This window comes from Wyeomyia smithii, chromosome 2 (assembly GCF_029784165.1).
Source record: "Wyeomyia smithii strain HCP4-BCI-WySm-NY-G18 chromosome 2, ASM2978416v1, whole genome shotgun sequence".
Lineage (NCBI taxonomy): Eukaryota > Metazoa > Arthropoda > Insecta > Diptera > Culicidae > Wyeomyia > Wyeomyia smithii.
In genome coordinates, this window is record NC_073695.1 from 78,688,413 (window position 1) to 78,699,714 (window position 11,302).

Below are 11,302 nucleotides of genomic sequence, written 5' to 3' on the forward strand. Positions count from 1 at the left end.
TCGAATACATGTGCGTGCCATGTCTATTTGTTATCTTGTGACGTAACGAACAAGCGCTACAAACACTCGAGATATGCTCGCAAATATGTTCGTAGCCCCTTTTGATGCGTACGCATTTGTGCATGGTGGCGCTCTCGTTAGTCGCTGACGTAATCGTACATTTTCCGCCACAATCTGAAATATATGCTTCTGAATAAATGGTATCGCGGTATAACCTGTAGCCATACCCATAGCAAAAATGGTACATCGGGTAGCCTGCAGCTGTGAAAAAATCCACCGACCATGTATGCCGTATATATTTGGACATTGATAAGAAACTACTATCGTTTGTTTTCTTATTTACGTACCAGTGGTGAATTGACTGGCCGGTGAAAGAGCCACTTTGTTCATTCTTAGCGTGTATTGCCATTGTTGTGTGTACAAATATAGTGTGCCACTGATAAAAAAGAAGCAGACAATCTGTTCCCTACGTGCTGTAAAGCTTCAGAATAGGAATTGGCATTGGCGTGATATAAAATCGTAACGGCAGGTTCAAGGTTTTATAATATCTTGTTGGTGGCCACCTGTTCAATAGTCATCAAAAGAAAGTGACAGTCTGTAAAGTCCATTGAGCGTCCTTCCGATTGCGCCTCTAGCACTACGAACTTGACGTGTATTGTTTAGTCCTCTTCCAGCGAAGAAAAATCATTTACATTTCGGTAACGCTTTTAAATAATATTTGCGGTGCATTGTTTTCTAGTCTTAACCAATTTATTTCGAGAAAGCTACATATTAAAACTGCAACTGATATATTTATCCAATGTAAGGATATCGTGTATCTAACTGGGAGCTAATTATTTACTTTGTAAAATCGTGAACTATAGCATGTAAACCGCTAACAGTTGATAAGCGTCTCCTCGCAAATATGTAGAGGTATGGCAACATAATCAGTAGTTTGAAAGTAATTTTATGGGAAATGATTGAATTGGCATTGACGTTAACAATATGATCAGTACTTAGAATTATTCAAGAATTATGTGCTTTTGAGTTGAGTCGATATCACACCATTCTTCTTTTCTGTACTTAAATTATCGTATGATTATCATCAATGATGAATGATGATTCAATGTTAAAAATCAAAATACTATATTTTGTTGCCTACATGCATCATAAAACTGCTTATACCTACACACGCAGCAAGTCCATCACTGACAAGATATGTTGTAAGTTTACGTTTCTATTTGCCACACTTTCTTCAGTCGATAATCAATAACCGTTCGGCATGGACTTTGTATATAAATAAGCAAGTTTGTATCGTATTCATGCTCATTTTGCTAAAAAAACGAGTTACGTTTCTTTTTGTGGTAGAGCTCCCACACATAAAAAGGCGGCTTTACAATTTAGGTTTCTTTGGTGCTGGCTCAAATGTTGATGATATACGTTGTTTCGAATTGTAAATTGATCAAACATAAGTTTACTTATCGAGGTATATATTTCATAATCCATTTAGTAAATATTGATAACTAGCGTGACCTTTACACTGAAGTTTCTTCATAAGTTCCCATAATTTTTCTCGTACTGACAATATTTTGATCAGCCCTGTGATAATGGTATTGACGAAAAAGACCCTCATCGTCGATTATTGATAACAGAGGAATTGATTTGCTTGACGCCGCATCGATAGAGTCGAATCATGATAGTTGATTCAACATCACACAAATGTTACCGTTGCACGTGACTGCTACGTCACACGGGCAGCAGTTGTTACGACCTTTGTGCAAATAGAATTGCGATAAGACTGTGTCCTTTGACAGATAATGTTCGCTAATGCCGCAGCCAGCAATTGAAGGAGAGCAAGCTTCACACGATATGGGCTTGCCTTCTCGTACACATCATCGCCGTTAAAATGACAGTGATTATCATTCTGCTTGTGTAGGAGAGCAAAATTGCAGCAGCAATTAAAATCAGATAGGTAAAAATGTAATTGAAAAATGGTTTTATAGTAGGATCGTTTCTGAATAATAAAGCGAAATTCCGTTTTTTTCTCAAACTTGCTAATGGCAGTAATGAAAATATCTTGGATATTGGATAAAAAATCTCTATCATTATTTTCCAACATACAGAGATCAAACTTTTGTATGCTTTGAAGATATTGCAGTTCAATTATCAATTCTATCTTATCGTTAACTATACTCCATATGTATGTGCGAGTGATAGTGTCAACTGATTTGATGGTTTTAGTTCTGTCCCTTCTTACTAGTTGCAAACAGAGTTTGCAATCCGTAATTATATTCGATATTATTTAAATCCACTATTTAATTAGAGCCATCTGTGTTGCCGATAGGGATTAGCATTACTCGGAAAGCTTTTTTAATTGTATATTACCGGAGGCGTTCTACCGTGAGTAGTGTAATATAGATACTGTCGCCTTGTAACTACTTCCAGTAAATTTTATTATCCCCTAAGTTCGCCTGAATTATTCAATTACCATTACAAGAACAAATATTGATCGCATTGATAACAAAGCAGTGACTAAATTTTTCGTTTTTTTTTATCCTTTCAGAGGCCCCTGTTAAAGGGGTTCAAACTGCAACTAAGCCAACATGGGAAAACTGCTGTCTAAAATATTCGGCAACAAGGAAATGAGAATACTGATGCTCGGATTGGATGCCGCGGGAAAAACCAGTAAGTTATATCTCTCCAGTCATAATGACTTCCGCTCACTCGCCCGCAGAACAATGAGTCTAACAATGGATTTCTTCTTTTCACTTTTCTCGTTCCATTTCGGCGTTCCCGTCCCTGCGGTGTAGCTATTTTATATAAGCTAAAATTAGGTCAATCGGTAACGACAATTCCAACAGTCGGCTTCAACGTAGAAACCGTGACGTATAAGAATGTCAAATTCAATGTGTGGGACGTTGGTGGACAGGACAAAATTAGACCATTGTGGAGGCACTACTATACAGGTAGGTATCTTTTTCGAGGCGCTTATTGGCGGCGAAGCGCAATGTTTATTTTATGACATTGATTATTATCAGAAAACAAAGCCGTAATGAGTACTGTTTCCATTTTAGGCACGCAAGGACTCATATTCGTGGTAGATTGTGCGGACCGGGATCGAATAGACGAAGCGCGGCAAGAACTACATAGGATAATTAATGACCGAGAAATGCGGGACGCCATCATACTGATATTTGCTAATAAGCAAGACCTACCAGAAGGTAAGCCAAGTCAACACAAAACTACACGATTAGTTGAGCGTATATCAGTGGCTAAAGAAAAGTTCAGTATACTCAATATGTAGGGAAATGATTTTGTTCGAGATTGTGTAAACAACCTGTAGCTTCGAGTGGTTGTCACAGAACATTTTCTAAAGTTTTTTTTTTATTGTTTGCGAATTAGAATTTTCCATTGGTGTAAATATTTGTAATATATCCCAGTCAATTGCTGTACCCAGCCTTGCAAAATACAATGACCACTATTGTTGAGTGATCAGGTATTTGCACCGATACGCTCCCAGTCACGAAAAATAGGGTTTATGAAATCAATCACCTTGCCGTAGCCAATACATCACAACTGCACAGCAGATGTTCCGATTCTCGCTTTCCATATTACAAAAGCGACAGATATCATCCTGAACCCGGCCAATGTTTCTTAAATCATATCTACTCGGACAGTGCCTCGTTTCTTGGCCGACGTATGTACAAAGAGCTCTTTTGTTGAGCTCCAAGAGCTTTTTCGGTGATTTTCGTTTAGTGTTATAAATCTTTTAGATTGGGAACACTGTATGACATCCAACCAATTGGTTATCACCTTTTGTTCCTCCCAGCGTTTCATTTTCACTGCACAGTTTTATATACCCCGCAGAAAGGTTATTGGTCGACAAACTGTGAGTTAGATCCTTGTTTTGTTCATCTCCCTTTCATTTCCATCAATACCACTATGTCCTGGAACCCAATACAGACTTACTGAGTTCGTTTGACACAGCTGACGCGATGTGAGAATACATTCCCAGACAATCTTGGATGTACATTTATAAGCATCAAGTGCTTTCGACGCTACCTGACTGTCAGAGAAAATACAAATATTCGCGCGTCTATATTTTCTAGTCAGACAAGCAGTCGACTAGCTTTCGCACACCTTGCAGGGAATGTCATAGTTGTCATGGGGCGCCATCCAGTCTTCGTTCATACTCATCACTGGCATCCTTTTGAAAAAGTTCATTATACTTAGGTGACCCACAAGATCACCTGGCAAGATAGTTTTTGATCTTCTGAGCCTCAGAGCACTTCTCTCCGCTTCGGGTTGTACGTACTCGTGCAACGACAGCATATGAAGTATTACATCCAGAACTTTTGACGGAGTGCTACGCCACACTAACCACGCTAACTATGCTTCGTTAGGTCCGTTTTGAACGTATAATAACTGTGTATAACCACACCATCATTTTTGGTCTCATTGCCTTCCAACGGTCTTGGAGTTCAACCACAATGCACTGACTGTCTTGTTTATTGCGTAGTCAAGATGTGCACTCCAGTTCAGCTTGGCATCAAGAATAACTCCGAGGTATTTATTCTTATTCTAACGTTACTAGAACAGTATGTTGAGTTACAAATGGTTCACGATATCCACACGTACATTCTTGATTGTCAGAGGTCTGTTAGTGCGCAGTTCTCTCTGTATTATTTCTAAATCTTAGTTGATTAACCCTCTAGTGTCAAAGTTTATTACTGGACGGGCTTCGGTAAAATCGCTATGAATCGTTATAACTACTTTCAGGTATTTATTGAAGCTTTTTAGAGGTTTCACTGAAGCCCGTCAAATGGCGGCATTGGGCATTAGAGGGTTAAGGTTATTTCAGTCCAACATGTATTCGGTTATAAAGATGATTTCTAATCAAGTTGGTTCGGTAATAATGTTCAATGAAATTACACTTTTTTCGTCGTTGTATAATTAACTGAAATGTAAATAGGTCCAATTTGAACTTCGTATTAGGGTGTGTTGCTGTGATGCAAAACCAAAGGTCCAATCTTTTATCTAGTATCGTTTGTTTCCACACAGATGAATCATAATTGGGAGCCGGTACGGTAATGCTGAACTGGTGGTACTTAAGTCCTTATTTACCTTACCAGTGAGCTCTAGGCCGGGGTCCCTTGTTGTTCAAAGAAATTGTCTGATTTTAAATCGGTCCGTGGCTGCTGCAGTTCATCAGCCTGCTGGTGTTGTCGGCATACGGTAGTCACCAGCTAGCTCAGGTACGCGAACTCGTCCGCCACCTCGACTTCATCACCGCTTATCTAAATTCGTTGTGGTAGGGTAATACTTAAATCCATAACGTGTGTATCTTAACTAGTTTAGTAGCATAACACAATAGTAAAGAACGCTCGAACAAGGTTTTCTCATTCTAAGTAAAATGTGCAGTCATCCTGTTGGAGTTAATATAAGAATTACTCTTAGAAATATGTAAAAGAAATTCGAATGGGAAACTTTTTATCAAATGACTATGGAAAATGTCAATGATAACACCGTTGGTTGCCCTGAAGTCGTTCTCATTAGACAAGCGGACATTCAACAATGAAAAACATTCAAAAAATCATCTGTTTTTTGTGTTATGTACCGTTAAACAAGATCACAGAAAGAATTCTATGAACTGATTTCAGATTGAACTAGAACATTGGTATTTATTAGGTTTTCCGGCAGATAGCTTTTTGAAACATTTTCGAAAATTGTTTCTTATATGTATTGGCACCCCTCAAGGCAAGTTGAAATATCAGGAAGAGTGGACTAACTTCTAAAGGTATATTACAGTTAATTAGTTTATTTTGTTTCGTGAGTTAATCGAAAACTCTAGTACCAAATCTGCAGCAGGTTTTTCTGGCTTTTTAGTTGTGATAATCTTAACCTGTCTCCAAGCTTTCGGGACCATATTGTTCCTGATAAGCTTGTAAAACAGTTTAAGAAATCGCATTTTAGCCGAGTCCGGCAGGTTTTTCAAAAAATTAAATTTGATACTATCCGGCCTTGTTATTGCAAGCCGCGAGAGCAATTATAAAAAATCCAGCATTGAAAATTCTGCCTCTTCAATGCCCGTTGTACAGCATCTGGGCATATTTTTTTTCTGAAAACATAGACCAAACGCTATGAGTATTCTTTATCCTCATTGATGTTAAACCTAATGCGCATTTTCCTAGCCGTATTCCAGAGATAGCCTAGAGCAGTGTCTTTGGGTGGTTTGGGTGCTTATAAAATTTTGCCAATATGTTTTTTTTCAGTTTGTGCGGTTTCGCCTGTTTAAGTTACAGCTCTCTAAACGGATCATAAATTACCACGGAACCATTTTTCCTGAATGTTATGTATGCTGCTGTTAGAACTTTTTTTTACTTCGTTGTATTCTTTTTTTCCTGTGTGTGGACTCATTACTGCGACCAGAGACATTTTGATCTATTGTGATATTGCCCAGGTGTTTTCTGTACTCCGCACTTCATATTATTGGCAGTATCAACTATTGAAGTGAATGATACGCTTTTTTATTTATATCCGTGCTTGTGTGTGAGAGTTTACCCTTTCATTTCAAGCTTACTGCTCTACTATACCGAGCCTCTTTTCTATCCTACCAATATCGCCAAATTACAATTCCCTGAACTGAGGCTACATCTAACGTTCCTCTCTGGCCAGGTTTATTCTAAGAGGGACTTATTATGTCAAGAGGAAGGAGTCTTATTGAAACCTCGTTCCTCGTACCAATATCGCCAATTACAATTTCCTGTAGAGGGTAAATATTTCTGAAATCAGTTTTATTATAAGAAGGACTTGTTTTGTTAAAAGCAAGGAGTCTTATCGAACCTCGTTCCTCCTACCAACACCGCGTCACAATCACAATTCCCTGAAGAGGCACTCAATGCTTCACCTCTGGTCAGGTTTATTATAAGTAGGACTTATATTTTTGTCAAGAGGAAGGAGTCTTATCGAAACCTCGTTCCTCCAGCCAAGACCGCGTCATAATTACAATTCCCTGAAGAGAACTATTATACGTTACTCAGAACAGTTTTATTATAAGAGAGACTTTTTTGTTAGGATGAAAGTAAGCAAGGGTACTATAGAATTCAGCTTGAAGGAAGGGTATGTTGTAGTAGAGAGCCTGACAATGAACCCATGTTAAAGTCCTTTGACAACCAAATGGCCTGATTCTACTAAGATTCGAACCCACGACCACTCGCTTATCAAAGCGGACTCTGTTACCTTGCGGCTAGGAAGCTCTCTCTCGTTGCATTCTTTGTTCCACCATTGTTGTTTGACGAAACTCGTTCTCAGGGGCAGGCCTCGTCTGAGGTTGCAACGCACTAATGTTGCAAGGAAGTTATATTCGTCGGATAAAGGATAAAGGAATGTTCTTTGGTTGTTTCAATAGCCTGCTATATTATACTCTAGAATTTGTTCCAATCTATATTCCGGCTCAGATCATAGTTTACTTTAACTGTGGTGACAGAATGGAGCCTGCTCGCAATCTAAATACTCATTGGCAAATCATCACTATCACGGGGATCTTGAAAAATTTCCCATTTACAATGCAAAGCTTTTGAGGAGGAACACATTGACAAGTGTAATGTGCTCTCTCGTGTTGGAGGACTTGCTATTCTCGTAACTAACCCAGGTATGTCATGTATGGTCATATCGAAGTCGTCCAATAAACTTTAAAAAGAACAGCACCCTGGGTGCAGAAGAAATCAGCAAAATGTGCAAAAAAACTACAACATGTGTTGTTCTTGGATGGAGATTAATGTAATTGCTTTTCAAGCAACAAATTTGTTACAAGAAGAAGAATTTTTCGTTGTTGCTTTTAAAGTAACAAAAAAGCTTTGCATGTAGCTTCAACTGCTAATTAGCAAATATGTGTGTATGCTTTTCACCCTTACTTATTACGTTAACTGCTCCGAACCTCGTTCGGTCTTGCCGATAAAGTAGCCAATTATAAAATTCCCTGGAAGAGATTCTGTAACCTTGAGAATTTAAACCTTCGTGCGACTAATAGTGTCAGCAATTATCTAATATACTTGTATATTAGCCTAACAAGCCAGTTATAATATGTTCGACCGCACGGCTCGGGAGAGACTTGTTAGTGTCAGTAGGATCGTAGCGTCTAGCCCCGAAATTGTCCTACTACAATTGGCCAAGAAGAACGTTTATTATAAACAGAAGGTCAAGTTCCGATAGCGGAATGTAACACCACCAAGAGGAAGGTGAAAACATTTATCATTTTAAATACAAGAATTTTACTGCAACTGTAACATAAATTAACTGTAACTAATTTCTGATATTTTTCCTTTTTTTGCAGCAATGAAACCCCACGAAATCCAAGAGAAGCTTGGACTGACGCGGATACGCGATCGCAACTGGTACGTTCAACCATCTTGCGCGACGACCGGCGACGGCCTATACGAGGGCCTTACGTGGCTCACGTCCAATCATAAGTTATGAGAATAATCGGACGGTCGAAGCAGTACCGAGCATCCGCAGCAACCGTAGCAGCAGCAGCAAACTTGTGAATTTCTCGATGAAAACGATAGTCAGATAGCAAATACTGTATGAGTTATTCTCAAAACGTCACCCTCCTAGTGGTTTCTCATCGGTATCAATAATGCTGCTGTAGCAGAAATAGTTGGCGGAGTGCTATCGAGAGTACTAAACATAAGTGTGATGTTGCCAACCCTATTTCTATGTATTCCTATTATAAGACATGAGCTAACCACCACCTTTGTCTAATCCTCCAGTTACCCATCCCTTTTCTACCTAGCGTAATGCTCTTATCTTTAACGCTTATGCTACTACCTACAGTTTTTGCTGCTGTTTGATGTTTCGTTCAACTACTTCTGCTGAAGAATTGCAACATGAATTGGCATTTATGTTGCTCTCGATAGGCAGGAGATGAACCGGTGTTAAACTTTGCTTTTATGTTCTAAAAAACTGCTTTATTACCTTGATTATTGTGGGTATAATCGAAAGCATGTAGAGCGCTGTGGAGAAAATAAAGTAATGAATAAAAGTGAGCTTGTTTAACGGAAAATGAAGATGTTAAAAACATGTGACTAATAACAGGTATACCTGCTAGTTAAAAGTGAGACAGTTTTGTTCATTACACTTCCACTTAGTTTACGGATGAATACCTGAAAGTAGTAGAAAAAAAAGCCAACTCGCTGTTCACATCTGTTAAGAACAGAAACAATTTCGTTTATTTCGAATTGTTCCGATGTAAAAAGTATGATGCAGTAATACTCTCTGAACAGTAAGAGTGTTTGGTATGATGAAAACCGTGACGAGGACCTATTTGAACACAAGCAAAAAAATTCTCTTTAACAAACAGAAATGTCGTAAATCTTACACAAGGGAATCATATTTTACTTGTACATAAAAAAAATACAAAACAATTGTAATTGATTACAAAACGAAACTTGGGAGAACATTCATTGGATAACATTACGATGTGTTGAAAGTGATTCTTATGTCGAATACTAGCAAACAAACAAGAGCCGTGAAATATTCAAGAAAACCTGTAAATATTAAATATGGCAAGTTATACAAAAATAAACAATTAAAGGAATAGAAAGGCTAGAATAAACACGAAAAAACATCAAACAAATAGGGAAAATATCAATGAATTGATGGAAACTATCGTTTAGATTACGAAATCAAATAAGCAAACAGAACTTTCCCATACATCCAATGGCAGTAATACTAATCAATATCAAAGCCCGCAGCATACTTCCCCATAGCATTGGCATACAGTCAGATTTAACAAACATACGGCACCGAAGTGAAGACACGTGTAAGATCACTAAATATGATGCATCTTACAGGTAAAAAAAAACATTGTAAAATTAAAGCTAAAAATGCGAGTGCGAGCCAAAAAAGAAACCGTGTGAAAGTGATATTTGAGATTGTGCATTTGTGTGCGTATGTGTGTGCGACATGCATCTTCATTAGAATATGCGTTATTTCGTTCGGAAAATAGCATTGATAGAACACCGTAATTTTATTTTTACCGTCTTATTTATGTGAATATCGATGATTGCCTCATTTTTAATAAGTTTTTTTTTCTGTTTGCGGTTCGTTCGCATATTTGTCATCAATTTTGCTGATGTAGCAATGTTTACGTGAATGCGGGGCCAATCACTCGTGATTGCTTTAGTTTTCCTCTCTCGCTTTCATGAGTACTATTAGTAGTTGTTTTTATTATTTCAAATCCCGTAAGAGAATGATAGACCGACCCGAAAGGGAGGAATTACATTGTAATTGAAACACTAAAAGACGCGTCCGAATTATCTAGTTGAGGAAGGAAGAACATAACAGACCTATTATAGGAAGGATAAAATAAATTGAAAGTACACGCTACATGGACGTTGCAAGGCAGTTTCGATGGAGAGCGATACGGTAAAGAATATATTATTAGAAATGTATTTTAGCATTTATAGCGAGCTGAGAAAACAAGTAAAAACAGATTCAATAAAAACTAGAAATCTACATCTCAAAGTTTTCGGTTTTCTTGTTTTTATTATGTAAAGAATTATTACACGTTTCTGTACTGTTTACAGCTTTTCAGGTTTTCACTTTTAACGCCCTGTCAATGGGAGGCATTAAGCCATTTAAAACTCAGCGGATTATTTTTATCAAACTTAGATATTTAAACAAAAGTTTGAAACTTCTACGCGTGCACTGTGAAATTTTACAAATCACTTATTGCAATCTGTCAATTAGAAACTTTCCTTTTCTTCTAATCATCAGCGCTATGAATAATTTTGCTGATTTATAGCAAAATTAGCATTAGCACTCTGCTATCTTTTAATCTTATTATCATTTTTTAGTTTTAACGACTCGCAATGAAGTTCAAATTCAACAGTCTTTCAAGTTATTGCAGTTTCATTCTCCACTCAAGCCATAATGAAGACCATAATAGATACTGAAAAGTGAGCATTTATAAGCAAATATTGAAAATTATTGTATACGAAAGTCCCTGTGGCTAAACGTGAAATTAACAATGTAATTATATAGGTTTACCTACAAAAGCACATAAGTTGGTCCCCATATAGAGGAACGGCCAAAATTTACAAAATCGAACTTCAGGAAGTTTTTAGCACAAGATTTTGTTGTTTTTTTTTCTCTATATTTTCATAATTTCTGAAAGAAATTTTGATGCATAAAATGGTTCATGTTGAAAAACGCCTCCAAAGTTACCTCTTTCAGAAATAAAGAGAAAAATTTTTCTGAATATGTTGGAAAAGAAAAAGTTATACTAAAGCTGTTATGGTATGTTTGCATACAATTAAGAGCT

General features: G+C 37.5%; 1 protein-coding gene across 6 annotated transcripts in view; it reads left to right on the forward strand.

Moving 5' to 3' along the window:
* Positions 1-10,503, forward strand: part of LOC129722579 (ADP-ribosylation factor 6) — a 38,665-nt gene extending 28,162 nt beyond the window's left edge. For all 6 annotated transcript variants that reach the window (XM_055676159.1, XM_055676162.1, XM_055676157.1 and 3 more), the window contains 4 exons: positions 2,543-2,664; positions 2,790-2,945; positions 3,054-3,200; positions 8,312-10,503. In XM_055676159.1, coding sequence (XP_055532134.1) covers positions 2,583-2,664; positions 2,790-2,945; positions 3,054-3,200; positions 8,312-8,454 — 528 coding nt within the window. In that variant the 5' untranslated portion in view covers positions 2,543-2,582 and the 3' untranslated portion in view covers positions 8,455-10,503. The remainder of the gene's footprint in view (positions 1-2,542; positions 2,665-2,789; positions 2,946-3,053; positions 3,201-8,311) is intronic.
* The last annotated feature ends 799 nt before the right edge of the window (positions 10,504-11,302 follow it).